Below are 18,744 nucleotides of genomic sequence, written 5' to 3' on the forward strand. Positions count from 1 at the left end.
CAAAGAAATCCAGTTTACTGTCACATAGGACAATGTTTCACAACCTTTTTGACTTGTGACCCCTTCAAAATAGAAGTGTCAGAAGTCTATAAGTCACGTAAGTCAGTAAGTACATTTTTAAGGCACCTAAGATCCAAAACTATCCAATATTTTACAAAAAATGCAAATATTTGAGAAAGAAATTCATACTTGTGTTGGAAAGCTTTGTTTTTTTTTTATCTTTACTAATCCGTCAGATAAGGCACAGAGGAAAAAAAGCAGTAAATCCGTATTGAGAAGCAACTAGAGAATGTGTGGCTTTTTTTTTTTAAAATGACTTAAACGATTGATTTAAGTCCTTATAGGCAGTGACAATCAAGCAAGAGAAAGGACTTTATTACTCTAAAAACTGCTGATTAACACAAAAATAAACAAAAAAAACCCGATTTGGCCAGTTAACAACAATCACATCTCAATCAAAACCAATGCCAATCAGCCTCTCACCTGAACGACGGTACAGTTCCGAGCTGTTGTTACCACCTTGGCCGCGATGACATGTGACGTCCAGTGTGCCAGCCAGTAGTCGATGGCGACCATGAGGGAGTGTTTGAGCAGCTGTGACAGGAAGAGCAGGATGAGCAGGAGGACCCCGGCGGAGGACAGGTAGGTGCCGCAGGAGCGCCAGGGGATGGTGGCACGCTGACGCATAACCTGCGACAGGTCGTCGTCATCGTCACTCTCCAGGGATTCCTCTGGGAATACAGATTTTACAGAAAACATCATGTCTGTGTTTAACTGTGGTCTCCTCTGCTGTGACTCATGGCTCATATGCTCTCTGACATTTCTGACATTCCTCCTTCTTCCCAGATATTAAATTATCTGGTTTTCTCTCTCTGTACTTTTTCTGACACAGGACTGGAAGAGCAGAGAATAAATAACAGAGAAAGAGGGCCAAAGCAGAGGAGAAACCACAGAGAAAGTCTGCTACAGGCTACTGCATATACGTATATTCATGTTCTTCAACACCAAGCAAATGCTCATTCCCACGAATGGCGTGTTTTTCAGGGGCACAGGAGCAGCCATGACACACTGACTGTGGCTGAGAAGCTAATGTTAACGTCCTCCTGCGTCCTCCCCACCCCTGATGTAAATATATCACATCACATCATGCAGCAAGCTTTGGAGGCTGCATGGGGGAGTCTACAAGCCGGTGGCAGAGAGGAAGCAGGAGAGTAGAGAAAGGAAAGACTGACTAAATGAATGAATGAATAAATAAATAAATGAATGAATGAATGAATGAATAAGCCTACTGCTACCACCATCTACTGTGCAATCATGCTGGCATTAACTAGGTTTTGAGAAGCAGTAGGGACAAATGTTTGGTGAAAAAGAAAATGATGGATGATGAGATTCTAACATGGTGGCAGAAGCGTACATGGCTGGGAGTTGCTTGCAGCGTCACAATGCTTCAAACTACTTTTCTTTTTTTCAGTCCATGCTGTTCTGGCCACACCTGCTCGATCAAACAGAAGGGCAGCTGGAGCCATTTCACAAGTCCACTCAGGGGTGCCACCAGCACATGGGAGACAACACAGGACACAGATAAAGAGTACAGCTACTGCACCTTAGCACCTCCCACCAAAGGGGCACATTCAACAGCAGAGCCACATAAATGTTAAGGATCAGATGTGTCTAGCAGGAGGCTGCTAGAGAGAAGGTGGGTGTCATATCTGGTTGCTGAGAAAGTCTAAAGAGAAGCCAAGACATGAGACACCAGACCCAGAAGAAAGTCTGGAGCATTTAACACCCATGCTATGTTTGTTTTCATATACACAGGGTAGAATAAATAAAGAACAGGGGATTTGTAGTCATTCAAATAATTGCAGACATTGCAGCAGGTGTTAGCATTCAAAAGAAGCTGATGAGCTTACGCTTAAATGTAATGTAAGAGGTGCTGCTCCTCAGCAAATAGACACAACAGGGGAAGGGAAATGATATTCATTATTATCAGTAATCACACACACTATATTATATCGGTAAAGGACTGACTGCAGTCATACATCACGTGATCAAGCTGTTGGTTCCTGAGACCCCTCACCTTCCTCTTCCTCTTCAGTCCTGGCGGCGTCTCTGGAGTACATGGCCCTCCGCAGGTTTTTCCTCTCCAGATCTGTCATACTCGCCGCCTCCGTCTCCTGGAGGAGAGATAAAGATAAACACGTGATCCTCTCCAGAATACTAAAGACTATAATCTGAGGAGACATTAAGCAAACATCCAGGTGATCAAATTGTCATTCCAAGCAGCACTGGATTGTTTGCATCTCTTTCGAATCTACAAACGAAAAGCAAAGATTCAAAGTCGTTATGGATTCATCAGCGCTTTGAATGTCCAGTCTTTAACCTCTGGATCTGCCAGAGGGGTAGGGTTAGGGGTACTATTTCCTCTAAACCCGACGCCCAAGACCCATACAGGCTGAGCCAACGTTTCCATCTCTAAAGAGCAAGGACACACACACATACGCAGCCAGATAGCTTATTGAACACCTTAAACCAACACAAAACTGGTATACTCTTAGCTGTGTAAAATGTGGTATTTTAAAAGGCTATTTTTAGAAAGGGTATTTTCAGGGTGCTGTGATGCTCAGTTTAGTTCCGTCAACATAAAACCTCAGAGGTTTCTGTGAGCAACTCTTGCAAACACATCTATTTGGTTCTCTCTGATGCTGTGTTGAGTTGTAAGCGGCGTAAACCGTTGCAATCAATTTCAGCCGTCTTATTTTGGCAATAAAATAAATGCTATATATAATCACAATCAAGTGTGCAAATGATTACATGATTACATTCTGTCAAATGAAAGAACAATAAATCCCCCTCAGCATTAATCTCTCTATGTCTCCCGTGTGCAGTGCGTTTTTCAGTTATAATACAATTCAGAAACATCAGTATTTTTTTGGCCTTACATAAATGACATTCCTGATGTAATCAAAGCATATACCGCACACATCTTCCATGTGTGTGTGTGTGTGTGTGTATATATATATATATATATATATATATATATATATATATATTCAATTCAATTTTATTTATAGTATCAAATCATAACAAGTTAACAAGATAACGAGTTATCTCGAGACACTTTACAGATAGAGTAGGTCTAGACCACATTCTATAATTTACAAAGCCCCAACAATTCCAGCAATTACAGTAATTCCCTCAAGAGCAAGCCCTCCCTCTTGGGAAGAAACCTGGGACAGACCCAGGCTCTTGGTAGGCGGTGTCTGACGGGCCGGTTGGGGATATGATGAACAGTGGCGATAGTAGTCACATTAATAATGGAACAGTGACTTCAAATGGTAGTCGTAGTAGTTCATGTCATATCAGGGCGCTGCAGGGCGTTACAGGATGTAGCGTGGCCCAGCACACATACATATATATATATATATATATATATATATATATATATATATATATATCTATATCCATCCATCCCGGGACACATCAGCGCTCCTCCTGGCAACTAAAGGGGTGTGTTTTCGTGGAAAACAACACTAAAACACCCTCTATTTGGTTTTCTAAACATTATTCTATCATTATGACAATATAGGCATGTGCAGAATAGTCTTAAACAGTGTTGGGCAAGTTACTGAAAATTAGTGTTTAGTTACAGTTACTAGTTACTTCTTTTAAAAGTAATTGAATTACTTTACCAATTACTGTATATCAAAAGTAATTAGTTACTAGGGAAAGTGACTTTTAAGTTACTTTTATTTGTGCTTTTTAAATGTAAATATGAACAGTACTGAACAGTCAAACACAATAAGCATAATTTTTTGACCTATTTATTGTAATCAATGGGCAACAGGCCTTCAAATCAAGCAGTAGGGCCTAGGCTAAAAGTCCCTTTTAATACTTGAAATTAAATAACTGTCTCAGTCATTTAACAGTGTTTTTTTTACCACATTAGGCCCAATGGTATAAAAGTGATTGACCTACAGTATACCCAGCAATCAATTTATTCAGCTCTGCCTGGCTTATTGGCTGCACTGCAGTCCGTGTAAAATCTAGCTTTGGTTGTTTGCATTAGAGTGCGGATCGGCCACATTTGTCTGTCCGAGCCCGGCCCGCGTCCGACAGAGCAGTAACTAATTTGACAAACGTTTGTTTGTGTGGAAAGCCCACTTTTATTAAGCAACTGTAGGAAGGCATTCAGAAATGTCAACAGATGAGCGCATCAGCGCACACGGGGCAACTAGCGCACGTTAACACAGGCGCGCACCTACATAATAAGCTTTTTTAAATTAAAAATGTTCAATGCCTTATCGCGCTGATGTGACCGAGCCCGACCCGAACCCGAGCATCATTTCTAATATCTGTCCGACTCCGAACCCGGCCCAGCCGTCGGGTCCCGACGGGTTTGGTTCGGGTATCCATCCTCTAGATTGCATGGAGTGGCACCTTCAGCATCCGTAGGGCTGGGGTCTTTCGCTTCTAGCTTTGTCAAAGCGTGTTGCTTCAGGTGCTTCATAAGATATGAATTGCTACTCTTCGATGTGGATAGGTTCTTTACACCTGTACATAATTGAGAACTCATCACTACATTTTTGTCTTTAATTTTGACACGCGAAAAGTAATGTCTGTCATATGCGGTAGTGAGAATGCGCCTGCGCTACAACTGTGATATACAGCTGCGCCTTGAAAGGTATTCCGCCGCCCCTACTTCTGGACTTTTGCCGCCCCATTTCAGGCTTCAAACATAAAGATATAAAACTGTAATTTTTGTGAAGAATCAACAACAAGTGGGACACAATAATGAAAGTAGACGAAATTTATTGGATATTTCAAACCCTTTTAACAAATCAAAAACTGAAAAATTGGGTGTGCAAAATTATTCAGCCCCCTTCAGTTAATACTTTGTAGCCGCCACCTTTTGCTGCGATTACAGCTGTAAGTCGCTTGGGGTATGTCTCTATCAGTTTTGCACATCGAGACTGACATTTGTGCCCATTCCTCCTTGCAAAACAGCTCGAGCTCAGTGAGGTTGGATGGAGAGCGTTTGTGAACAGCAGTTTTCAGTTCTTTCCACAGATTCCCGATTGGATTCAGGTCTGGACTTTGACTTGGCCATTCTAACACCTGGATATGTTTATTTGTGAACCATTCCATTGTAGATTTTGCTTTATGTTTTGGATCATTGTCTTGTTGGAAGACAAATCTCCGTCCCAGTCTCAGGTCTTTTGCGAGACTCCATCAGGTTTTCTTCCAGAATGGTCCTGTATTTGGCTCCATCCATCTTCCCATCAATTTTAACCATCTTCCCTGTCCATGCTGAAGAAAAGCAGGCCCAAACCATGATGCTGCCACCACCATGTTTGACAGTGGGGATGGTGTGTTCAAGGTGATGAGCTGTGTTGCTTTTACGCCAAACATAACGTTTTTCATTGTTGCCAAAAAGTTCGATTTTGGTTTCATCTGACCAGAGCACCTTCTTCCACGTTTGGTGTGTCTCCCAGGTGGCTTGTGGCAAACTTTCCCACGACACTTTTTATGCATATCTTTAAGAAATGGCTTTCTTCTTGCCACTCTTCCATAAAGGCCAGATTTGGGCAGTATACGACTGATTGTTGTCCTATGGACAGAGTCTCCCACCTCAGCTGTAGATCTCTGCAGTTCATCCAGAGTGATCATGGGGCTCTTGGCTGCATCTCTGATCAGTCTTCTCATTGTATGAGCTGAAAGTTTAGAGGGACGGCCGGGTCGTAGATTTGCAATGGTCTGACACTCCTTCCATTTCAATATTATCGCGCACTGCAGTGCTCCTTGGGATGTTTAAAGCTTGGGAAATCTTTTTGTATCCAAATCCGGCTTTAAACTTCTAAAACAACATATCTCCGGACCTGCCTGGTGTGTTCCTTGTTCTTCATTATGCTCTCTGCGCTTTAAAACGGACCTCTGAGACTATCACAGAGGAGGTGCATTTATAACGAGGACTTGATTACACACAGCTGGATTCTATTTATCATCATTAGTCATTTAGGTCAACATTGGATTATTCAGAGATCCTCACTGAACTTCTGGAGAGAGTTTGCCGCACTGAAAGTAAAGGGGCTGAATAATTTTGCACGCCAATTTTTCAGTTTTTATTTCTTAAAAAGTTTGAAATATCTACAATAAATTTCGTTCCACTTCATTATTGTGTCCCACTTGTTGTTGACGTCACACAAAATTACAGTTTTATATCTTTATGTTTGAAGCCTGAAATGTGGCAAAAGGTCGAAAAGTTCAAGGGGCCGATACTTTCGTAAACAATAGTGAATGTAAATGGTAAAAGAAAAAAAAATGTTTAAAATGTGTAAAGAAGACTAAATGATAAACTGCCTCCTTCATTATCATTTTACAATGTCCATACTTCCAGGAGAGAAAGCTCATTCTATCCGCACTATCTGCCACGCTGTGGTTTAATGCTCATTGTTCGATTGGTGTATCATTGCACCACCATAAGGTCCTGCAACGTTAGATCAGAAGCAGCCAACGTAGGCCTATCTGTCGTCTTGTCTGCAAGTGTTCATTTTTCGAATTTCAGTACGATTAGAATTTTTGACGTTTTTTAACGTTAAATGGCGTGGGCTTTGGCGGTTCTAGTGTTAATCACCGTCTCAAACTCCTGGTCCTGTCTGTGCATCAGCGTTTTCCACTGCTCAAAGAGTTCAGGCTCAGAGTTCTGGATGTCCTTCAGAGTCCCTTCAGTCTGGATAGTGCCATCTTTCATGGCAATGATCTAATAAAAAACAACACATACACACAAAAGTAGAGAAGAAGAAATGCAATCTTTAGTACAAGATGACACCAGAAATCAATCTTCATGCACTCATATAACAGCATCACAAATGGACAATCTTATCAATTACTGTGCATTTTAAAGAGTAAAAGGCTCTGTTAATCTACAGTTTATCTAGTTGGTTAAGATAATGGCTGTAAATATAGCTACACACACACACACACACACACACACACACACACACACCCAGTCTGCGTGTGGTAGATACTGAAGTTTGTGTGTGACCAACACCACCGTCCTCTTCTCCTCTCTCAGGAGCTTGAGCAGACCGTCCTGCATCAGATGGTCACTCAGATGGATGTCTAAAGCAGAGAATGGGTCATCCTAAAAAAAATACATCAGCAGACATTAATAAGTATTTAGCAGGAATATTTAGCAGTCAAAGTTAAAGTTTAGAAATAAACTTTCTTAGTTGTTATTTATCAAGAACTCCTGTGCACTGTGTGGGTGTGGTTTAATTAGATTTGACTGACAGTGGTTTGATTGATGCACAGAAATACAACTTTGATTGATTGTTTCAGTCATTTTTTATTTTATTTTATAATTTTTTGGGCATTTTTCCACCTTTAATGATAGGAAAGCAATGAAAGGGGGAGAGAGAGAGAGAGAGAGAGGGAAGACAGGCAGGAAATCGTCCCAGGTCAGACTCGAACCCTTGACCTTCTGCGTCGAGGCATGAACCTCTGTATATGTGCGCCCGCTCTACCAACTGAGCTAACATGGCCACCTTTCAGTCATTTTTCAAGCAAAAATGCCCCAAATTCCAACTTTCTTTTTTAATGTGAGGATTTGCGGTTTTTCTTTGTCATATTTGAAAGTAAATTGAATATCTTACTGCTTTAGACTTTAGTCAGACAAAACAAGCAAACTGACAACAATACTGTGGGCTCTGAGAATGTATTTTTTAACATGTCATAGACTAAACCAACCACTAATCTGCAGATTCAAGGATATTGAAGTCCTAGTTACAAACATGTATTGCAACGTGATTATCAACTGACAGGCAGTAAAATCCACCAGGAACTGACATTTTCAAACTGTCAGTTGAAAGTTGCATTGAGCTTCTCAGCCCCACAGCTGAGCTTAAGAGAGTGTGTTGCTATTTTTGTCACGTAGAAAGGCATCAGAAATAGAATCACATCTGAGTCTTCAAGTAAAGCTTCAGAAACAACGTTTCACTGTAAATACCGATAGATACCTGCTAACAGGGTTAATTAAAAGGTGCAGTGCAACAACTGAAATCATTCTTCGGATCGGAAGATGCGTGAGTGAAGAAGAGGACTCACCAGAAAGACCACGTGGGTCTGTTGGTACAAGGCTCTGGCGACGCTGATACGCTGTTTCTGTCCCCCTGACAGGATGATACCCTGCACCAGAGGGAAAAAAAACTTTACAATGTTGTACTACAAAGAGGGATGAACAACATGATTACATCGATACGTGTGTGGCACTTGCCCCCAGAGTAACAAAGGAGATCATGGTTTATTTCCCACATTACTGGTGCATGAAGAAATCCAACATGACATTGCTTTGGCTGAACAAGGTCAGTCCAACTCCCTTCGCACAAACATTAAATCCTGGCTGCACAGTAATGATGACAAATTATTCTGCAGTACAGTGAGCCACAGTGGGAGCTATGGCCAGATCTGAAAAATAAAAAAGACAGAGGAATTCAAAGACAATCGTATATTTTACTGTCATACTGACCCGCTCCCCGATCTCTGTCTGGTCCCCTTGTGGAAGGATGTCGATGTCAGGCTGGAGAGAGCAGGCCTCGATGACAGCGTTGTACCTGGCAGGCACAAACAGAGACAGAATACAGATGAGGACAGAGAGCAGCCGCTAATACCAGCCAGAAGGAAACTATGGGTCTGCTCAATATTAACTTATTGGCTAATAATCTAGACAGTAAATGAATTAGAATAGATAGATAGATAGATAGATAGATAGATAGATAGATAGATAGATAGATAGATAGATAGATAGATACTTTATTCATCCTGAGGGAAATTTTAGGCATCTTTATCTATCTACACAACTTAAGCTGTTATGTATGCATAACACAACCCAATAAAAGTCTGAACTGAGCCATGAACACTGAAAATGAAATAAAGAAATGAGTTTCAGCAGCCTATGTGCCCTAACTTGGAAGATTTTGCCCTGAGCGCTGAATCAGACTCGCTTGAACAGACAGACAGAATGAAGAGATGAAAGGCAGAATCAGAGAGCACAGAGACTGGGGACACAGTTCAGGGCTGCATAAGAGTTCAGATTTCAATGAATGGAATGTTATTCATTACGATGTATCGTCATTTTTATATTATCCATTTAGAGCTACCCACATGGTCTTGAAAGTACAATAGAAACGACGCCGCACAACATGACAGGTTGACATTTTTCTAATTGTTGAAGCTTTGAGAATAATGGGATCTACAAATATGGGTTGACAGGCCAGAAGTGGTTGATTAATATTAATGAACTGAATGTGCCCTCACCAGTAGGTTATAGTCGGAATCTAACAATTCACAATGGTTCATTGATTTATTAATCCACAGTGTTATATAATATAAGAACCAGTCAAATCTCTTGCAGCACACTGTCTGAGCAGTTACTCTGCCAGATGCATGGCTATATGAATGTCTTAAGCAGGACAAGAAGCCCAAACCTGCACTGGAAAAAGGACAAGTTAGTGGAAAAATATTGTGTCAACTGTATAGTACGGCTCGAGAAAGACAGAGGAGACAGCAAGGAGAGGCAATGCAGGTTTGGCAAACATTTCAACAGCAACAAACCACAGCTGTCCTTCTGATGTTTAAAAAAAAAGAAGAAAAAAAAAGAGTCCATTAGACCTAGAAAAAGCCTAGCCACAACCATAAATCGAAGCAACTGACTTTTTTAGAAAAGACCATTTGTTGTGTGGATGAAAATGATGAGTGTGTGCAATTGAGTTTGTGTGTAAGTAAAAGACAATGTGTGTGTGTGTGTATTTTGGATTGTGCTCATGCAGGCTAAAAACAGCATTATGTTGTTGAGCCAGGAGTGAGTGAAACCGTAGAAGTTGCACAGCCAAAAGACACCTTCTGCCAAGATTGGTCTGGCTCGAGGTGTCTTTGTGTCAAAAAAAGTTATTTGGGAAGTCAAGCTCTGGCTTTTTTATACTGGATTGAAACTGTTGACTCAATCAGGCATCAATACATCCAATTTACCACAGTGGCCTCAGGGAGCAGAAAGGTTATTGGCTCTATTTTAGCCTAACAGCTTGGCCTGACAACACACTGATTAATCCATTATAATGAACAACTCTGAATGTCATTTTAAATGAGAATGTCCTTAGACAGATTATGGGTTCCACACTGACAGCACTGAAGCAACATAATGTTCAGTTGTTAATGTAAGGAAGACATCTTATTAGTGGTTACTAATAAAAGAGTACAGTCTATAAAGTTGTGTTCAATGTGAAGCACATCCACAAACTAAAAAGATTAAAACAAAAGAGTTTGCATTGAAAACCGAACGTTGGAATGCAACCTTGACCGATGAACTAACTAATACACTCAGCTGTCAGTTTATCAGGTACACCTAGTGAAAACTAATGCAGGCTTATACATCAGTCGGCCAATAAATCCGTCATTCATAGAGGTTATAATGTCAGTTTTTGTGGAAACATTTTCAAAGAGGGGCTGATTCAACTTTATGGTCATTTTGGAGGCTGTGGTTTGTGGTGCTGTTGGACTGTATAGTAAGAGGTGTTTTTAATATTTAGTTTACCACATTAATACTGTATAAATGAGAGTAGACCAAATGGAACCCGTTTGAACCAATTTGACCTGCCGTTTGTTATCCTTTCAAGGAACATTCAAGAATAGGTGTGTGTGCAGCTCTTTTTCAGCATTGATGAAAAAACTTAGCTGAAATGTGTGTTTGCTACTCTTTCTGCAGTCCTTCATTAGCAACTTGCCAATTTTGTTTGTGCATAATAAATTAAATGTATTTGTGGTTGTTGTGCCCTGGTGGCCTCAGGGTTTACAGTGCCAACTGGGACCAGTGATGTCTGTCGTTTCCCATCTTTGGCCTCCAATTTCTTGTCATCTCTTTACTGTTGACTGTCTAATAAAATCATAAAATCTCTGGTAAGTCACATCTGTTTCCAGTACTTGCAGTGTGCAGCACACTCCTATCGCCCTATCCAACAGCAGCAGCCGTGGAGGAGTTCAGCACGGTTTGAACAGACATAACCTCTCATACCACCATTTGGGTTTGGTGCAGGTATAAGGTCTTACCTCGGTTTGATCATGGGCATCTCAAAGGTAATGTTCTCCACCAGTGTCGCATTCAACAGCCAGGGCTTCTGGGAAGCGTAGGCCACAGCGCCTCTCTTCCTACCAGAGGTTTATATACACATAGAGAAGTGTCAAACAATCAATGATCTGTTCTCTAAATATGTTCAAATTTGACTTCTTAATGAAGTTTCACACACGGGTTACGGTTAGGAAACTGTTTGACCTCTGGACCACAGGGAACCTCCTCAACCTTTAATAGCTGGTGATGCATTATAAAAACTCCAGTCCATAACCTGGTCCTGGTCCAGAGATCATTAGAGACTGTGGCGTATTTGTGTAGTCAGTATGCAGCTGAGGGTCGGGGGTAAGTGTGTGAGTAGAGGGAATATCTGATTCTGTATTATCTTCGGTGGATTTCTAGATAAAACATGATAACTGCTGTTCTCCTATGTGGATAATCATGATGCGTCTCCATGGAGACTGCGTGGTGTGTGGCATGTTGTTGTCTGAGCTCACCTGATTTCTCCGTCACCTGCTGCATCTCTGTCCGTGGGACTGCAGAGAAAATATCAAACACACACACCAAAACATGAAATAAGCCATGCTGTCCCCTTTGAGATAAATAGATTATCGGCTCCACTTTTATCCTGTAATGATTAACAGAAAACAAACACACACACACACACACACACACACTAACCCATGTACGCTTCCCGCACTATGGCAATCATTTCACTGCTCAGCAGACCAAACAGCAGGCCAACCATCCACTGCCCTACATGAACACATCTATCATTAGCTGAGATCTTGTCCTTCCTAAAAATAACGCCCCCTCCCCATTTTTCTTCCTGTAATTTGCTGATATGGAAATCAACCCGTTTGGACTCTGACTCATTCAGTTCTCAGAGGATCTGATTCCTCTGACTGAGATTAGTACGTCAACACGGGGTCTGTGGCTGACGGGATGTTTGTTGCTGTTCGCTGGTATCCTGTTCATCTAGCGTATGTCTCTCTCTGTAAGCTGCACTATGACTGTAAAGGCAGGGTGTTCAAGGTGAGAAAAGAATGATTTGTGTGCACTTGCTTAAACACTGTACATACACTAAACTTGTGCAACTGTATTTCTGGCATCAGAATGTGTTCCAGAATTATCAAATAAAAAAAAAAGACTGATGTGACTTTCCGGGGAAATAAGAAGATTGAATGAAGTGACACACAGACTACGTCCCATCCTTCCTTCCTGACTAGGCAGCATTGTCCCTTATCTTTTCCGAAGATTATACTTATCTCGCAATCAACAGTCGCAGAGCAGAGACAGGGTGAGCTAAAAATACTAAAGTCCCCAGTAAAATTTCCAGTTAGCTGGGGATTTGTTTTCTCAACTGCAATTACTTAGATGATGAATACTCTGGATGACGAATTTGATAACTTTAGTGACAAACAACACATAGTTAGAAATTATTTAATAGGTGCAGTAGGTAAGACTTATAACACTAACTTTCTGACCCTATGTTCCAGTAGAACTACATGAACAGGTAATTTAAAAAAAAGATCCGGCTCCTCTGGCACCACCTACAGCCTGTAGTGCGATTTGCAAAAATCCATCACTACCTGTTCAGATGCACCAATCAGTCGGGCCGCGGACTAGTGCCGTGTCAATCACTGCTCGTGCACACGCATTCATTCTCCCTTGTGGGGGAGGGGCTTAGGAGACCGTTTTGGGCTATAGCAGAAAGGGGGAGGGACTGAGAAGTTGTTGATGTTCAAATTTTTTGGCTAAGTCCTGGATCTTCGCAATCCTACCTACAGCAAGGGAGTAGGCTTTTCCTTTTAGTGTTATGTAGCCCTGAAAGTCTAATGTGGCCAACACCACTATAAAAATATGATATATTATGTTAAGTTTTAAATTGTCATGCTTCAGATTTATTATATCTTGATTGTGTTTCATGCTAGTTATTGTTTTGTTTTGTGTACTGGGTATATATTTGGAAGTATGATTTCTATATATTGTTTTATGACCAAATCTAACCCTGAGTGCTTTTCTATATACAATCTGAGCTCTGAAATGATTTGGGTGAAAAAATGAAAATGATCATTCCAAGTAACATGATATTGTTCATGGGGTGAGGTACTTACAAATTCTGTATTTTGTTTACACTGCACATTACACTCTCAGTCTTTTTTTCACTGAGCCCAGACTATAAAAAAAACACAACATAATATCCTATACTGTTATTCATCAGACGATTAGACACTCACACGTAAAGCATAACACTATCAATAGACTTACAGAGCTAAAAGTTTCCTATTTTGTCAATGTCCGGTTAGACAGAAATAGCCAATGATAAGACGCCGTCAAATGCTCTGTTGACTTACTGTTGGCAAACACAGGCCGACATGGATGCCACCCATTAACCATTGTGTGTGTGTGTGCTAAAACACCATTTGCATTAGCTAAACCAGTGACAATTATGAAATGTCAACAGAGCTGTATTTATAAAAGGGATTTACAGTCTCCACTCCACTATTGGTCATGTACAACAGCTAAATCAAATGTCTTTCTTTCTCTCATCAAAAATAGTGTACTGCAGTGCGTTTGCACTTTGGCTACAAAGGCTACAAATATTTTGAATGTATTTGATTCATACTAACTTTTGTCCTCAATCTCAGATCTTCATGCAGGTTTAAAATGGTCATTTAAGGCAGATCTAAAAATATATGATAGCATTGGTTGATGTTTGGGTGCTTGGGCTTTTTTTCCCCATTTACTCTCTGACTTACCTTTCATCTCCCTCAGACTCCAGGTTTGGCAGGCTGCAGAAAATAGAAGAAAAAAATAATGATATATATGATGATATAGATAGATAGATAGATATATAGATATATATATATATATATACACACACATATACTGTATGTATATATATATATATATATATATATATATATATATATATACATATATATATATATATATATATATATATATATATATTGTATATAAGTGGAAGTGTAGCAAACAATTCTGCAATAGTTCCTCATCAAAAGTCCTCATCTCTTATTTTTAGAATAATGAAATGTCTCAAAGTGTACACAGATACAGTACACACACACACACACACACACACACACACACACACACACACACACACACACACACACACACACACACACACACACACACACACACACACACACACACACACACACACACACACACACACAATTCACATTCAGACTCCTAGTTCTAAAATTCATTAAGATCTTATTGGCTGTTTGGAGCTTTGCACATGCTCAGTAGAAGCTGCGGTGTATTTTTAGGTTTGCCAATTTGACACCTCTCTTGTTCTGAGAAGGTGACTCTGAAGAAGGTTCACAGTTCACTGCAGCAGCTGTTAGGAAGTGAACTGGTGACTGACATTTAAGAAGCTCTGACATGCAAAAAACATGTTAAACACTGCTGTGTATACTGACTGTGTAAAATAAAATAAAAAGGGAATGTTGTAGGTCTAGGCCGGAGGTGTTGAGCGGAATTTAAGACCTATAAAATAACAGAACAAATATGTTTGCGATGTAGTTAAACGAAATAAATCTTTTTAAACAACACAGAAGTGAACAGATGTGACAGGAGATGCCAATAATCCACATTGGCTCATACAGTGAACCTCATCTACCACATGAATTGGTATCACAACTTTTTACAACTTAAAAAAACTATTTTAAAACGTCACATGTAAAACAAATATCACATATGGGCAATGTGGAAAATTAATACTTTTTAAGAAGAAGAGTTTTCAACATAAAAAAATCAACATTTCAAAAGTGACTCTCTTTTAGGGGGATGGAGATTTCTTCAATTATCAGGGATAAACTGTGCACTTTCTAACAACTCCCAATGAAAATGCCCCTCGAGAAAATTACCTCATCAGACCTCATCACCTAACAACACTCAAAAGACACTGAAGTCTGAATGGACAGCTGATTGTCTTTATCCTGCAGAAATCGTAAAAACAGGGCAATCATGCCGGAGTTGATGACTTACAGCTTTTATCTCTGAGTGAATCACCGAGGGCTATTTTCCCCTGATGTCTATCAACACCTTTAGGATGAAAGGTCACGTTAGAGGAGAATTCATGAGGGAGTCGTACAGGACAGTTTCTATCAGCAGCGAGAAATTCAAATCTAATCATCAAAGCCAGGCTAAGGAACTTCCCTCAGTTTCTAACTGTACTAAATTAACTTAAATGTCCATAATTAAAACTGTAATTCCCCTAATGATGACAGGGAGTAATGGTGCATGTTGATTGTGATGACCACGCCTGAGGATGCGGCCCTATTTGTCAACACCCATTCATTTTAGTCTCTTAAAGAAGGCTTTTTCTTCCCTTGCTTTTGTGTTTTTCAGTCCAATAGCTGACACCCAGCTACAAACAATGTACTTTACAATGAAGTGCTCGTTTCAGGCTGGGGTCAGCTACTTGATGTGTTTCAGGTAATTACATCAGCAGGTTTGAGGTCCCAACCTCGCTATCCAACTGGCTTTGCTGGCCAGTTTTGAGACTCTCGACCTCACTGCACACAAGATATCCAACCTGCACGGAGAACATTACATGTTCATTGCATTATTTATAGCCACCGTGGGGTTATGTTTGACACTTAAGCTTGCTACAGAGGCGCTTTAACGACTCGGGATAATTTCTCAACTGTGCAAAAGGTGTAAGCCACCCTGGGCACGTGTATGTCAACTGATGTATGTTTAAATGTAATGTTGTATGTGTAATGTATCTTATGCTTGCTGCAGCAATTTTTCCCACTCAGGACAAATCACAAATTGACTGGACATTAGATAGAAATAGTTTTTACCAACAGAGAAATACCAGACGCTCCCTCACGCTCTGTGCCATATTTGGAGTGGGAGAGGGGCAACGAGAGCGAAAGGGAGCAGGTGGGTGAGGAGGAGTGGTGGGGTTAGGGGGGGTCCCTCTGATGGAAATGACAGGTTGTGTTTGTAAAATATGGTGTTGGTAAACACGTCATCCCCCCAAAGAAACATGCCGCCCTCCATGACTTGTAATTTGATCGAATAACAGGTTGTATTTCATCAGAAACTACTCAAGCAAGCACATATTTCAGTATATAGACACTAAAAGCAGAAGCACAACTTGTTCCTGATGATGTTGTCATACTGCTGCCTTATCATTGTATAGATTGTTATGTCATTTTCCTGCAATGTTAGATACAGCCCTAAGCTCAGAGAAAAGAAAAGATGTGGCACTACACTGACGAGAAAGCGGTCCAAAAAAAACTTTAAACACTCATTACCATTTGAGATTGAAAGTTTATTCTTGATCTTGGGAACCAGTAGTTGACCGGATAGTTGACCTTGTGCTGAGAGTTTTTTGTCAACTGCTGTTTCCATAGGTCAATTTCAATTCAACAGTGCTCAGAAAAAGGAAATTCTGTGAAAACTGGGCAACTCCATGCGTTAAGGAAGATCATCAACCTAGCTCTTGAATGCTTGCCAAGAAAAGTAGTGGGATTGATAAGAACACATAAATAACACTAAATGTTAATTAATGAGTCTGCTTTTTCAAGTAACTGAAGTAGTTCATATAAGCTGATTATATAAAGACATGGAGCATGGTTAGCTCAGGCTGAAGATATTAACACCATCAGCTATTCGGTTACAGCTGACTCTCAGAGCCACCAATCATCGTCACACGCGTAAATGAGACCTCATCTTCATAAATGTGACGAGATTGCTCACTCTTCTCATTAGTCATGCTCTTCATTCCTGTCAGGCACATGCTGCCTTTTGCTTTATGTGCATTTCTTATCTCAGTGACTTGTATTTGCTGGTTTTTGATCTGTGCCGAATCTGTTGCATACTCACAGACCCTTACTTTACAGATACTACTTTTCATACATGTGTAGCTCTAAATGTTGCTGACTAAAACACAGCACATTAACTACAACAACAACAACATAGTGAAAACATAAGGACAAACTCATCTTAATGTGTCTGAATGCTTCAGGAGGGCAAAATCTAAATGACAGCTCCTTAGTCTCTCCCTGGGACATGTGATAAGTGAGAGGGTTGGGCACCCGGCAGGGTGTACAATCCAATCTAATATCAGAGGCAGTGCCAGCTTGTCCCTGGCATTGGGACAGAAGGAGGAACTGTGTGTGACTGAGTGTGTGTGTGTGTGTGTGTGGCTGCCAGGGACACTGTGATAATCAAGTGGGGGGAACTAAACTTTGTTGACAAGTGGAGACCAATAGCGGCGCTATCCTGGGGAGGTGACGAGATACTCAGATGCAGGAGATAGGGGCTAATGACTCCCAGAATGCATCGGGTGGGATATGAGTATTCCGTTTCAGCTGAGCTTTTTCAAATGTGCTCTGTTTTTCTCGATCCACTAGGTTTAGTTTTGCTGAAACTTCTAATTGGCCATTCACATTCTGCTGCATGATTAGGACTTTCTCAGAAAGACTCCAACATGCTCCCTTTGTGTTGGTCTGCTGTCCAATAAGTGGATTGCCATTTTTTTTTAACTAAACAAAAACCTATCAGAGGAGAGCAATTATTTAGTGCAACAGTACACACAAATAATCACCGCCACAGCCACACATTGTACTGAACCATCCATAACACAATGAAAAGAAACTGAAATGCAGGAGATTACATTCCTATGAGTGTCCTTACAACGTGAAGTACTACAGGGACATTTCATTCATTCATTGCACAGTGGTTTTGCAGTATCAGCTCTATTTCACTGACTTACAAATCCATTTATGTTATATTGCCATGTCGTGGTAAAAGGTCTGATTTTGATGGTTATTGTACTGCCTTGTCAGGACGTAGAATGTATTGCTGCGAGAAAATGCATAAATAAAAGCTCCCTGACAGACCAATTACCGGACACGAGTCCAAGTGTCAAACAGACTGGGAGATTTTCGTGAGAAAAAGAATATTGACCAGAGTGCTCTGGGTCTCCATGAATGTAATTCTTTTCAAATTAACCTTTCACCGCTGGATTGGATTTAATTTCAAGAATGAACTGTATAACATACAGTACATGGATTTCCCTGACAGCACATGCATCCTATTGCTTTGTAATTGAATGAAGTGTTGTATTTCTGGTAGAATTTTCAGAACACACCATGTAGTTGTTAAGATTAGACAAGGAGTCAACTTAGGTAACATAAGTTGACTCCTAACCAACTACGTTAGGTTAGGGGCCGAGATGTTCTATTGGACCATTCTCCATTTCTAAGCCTGTCCTGTGGACATGCAGAGATGTATGCAGCTGCATGATAAGGGAACGTTGTTTTCCGGGACCTTCTTCTTTGAATGTCAAACGGGCCACACACGCACACCTTACTTACAAACACACACTCGCAGATAGCCTATTCCCTTGAGAGAGCTAGACTCGACTGAGGTATTTGCACAACAAAATCTATGTAATGGTGCCATCAATATATTTGCATAGCCCAAACTTGACACCTTCAACATGAGATAAATACTTCATGGAAATACACAGATCCTTTAGAATTGGTATAACACTATACAACACCATATTGTGGTCCAATCCATTGTGTAGTGCTTCATCCTACAATAAGTCTCCTCGATCAAGATTTCATTAA

General features: G+C 40.5%; 1 protein-coding gene across 7 annotated transcripts in view; it reads right to left on the reverse strand.

The window, feature by feature from the left end:
- abcc8 (ATP-binding cassette, sub-family C (CFTR/MRP), member 8) overlaps nucleotides 1–18,744 on the reverse strand; it is a 69,490-nt gene that overhangs the window by 13,730 nt on the left and 37,016 nt on the right. For 5 of the 7 annotated variants that reach the window (XM_039808220.1, XM_039808223.1, XM_039808221.1 and 2 more), the window contains 10 exons: nucleotides 13,879–13,911; nucleotides 11,614–11,652; nucleotides 11,098–11,196; nucleotides 8,525–8,609; nucleotides 8,104–8,184; nucleotides 7,004–7,141; nucleotides 6,632–6,757; nucleotides 2,078–2,174; nucleotides 1,493–1,552; nucleotides 484–731 (listed from right to left, as the gene is read on the reverse strand). In XM_039808220.1, coding sequence (XP_039664154.1) covers nucleotides 484–731; nucleotides 1,493–1,552; nucleotides 2,078–2,174; nucleotides 6,632–6,757; nucleotides 7,004–7,141; nucleotides 8,104–8,184; nucleotides 8,525–8,609; nucleotides 11,098–11,196; nucleotides 11,614–11,652; nucleotides 13,879–13,911 — 1,006 coding nt within the window. The remainder of the gene's footprint in view (nucleotides 1–483; nucleotides 732–1,492; nucleotides 1,553–2,077; nucleotides 2,175–6,631; nucleotides 6,758–7,003; nucleotides 7,142–8,103; nucleotides 8,185–8,524; nucleotides 8,610–11,097; nucleotides 11,197–11,613; nucleotides 11,653–13,878; nucleotides 13,912–18,744) is intronic. The other 2 variants (XM_039808222.1, XM_039808224.1) reach the window with 1 other exon arrangement.

This window comes from Perca fluviatilis, chromosome 8 (assembly GCF_010015445.1).
Source record: "Perca fluviatilis chromosome 8, GENO_Pfluv_1.0, whole genome shotgun sequence".
Classification (NCBI taxonomy): Eukaryota; Metazoa; Chordata; class Actinopteri; order Perciformes; family Percidae; genus Perca; species Perca fluviatilis.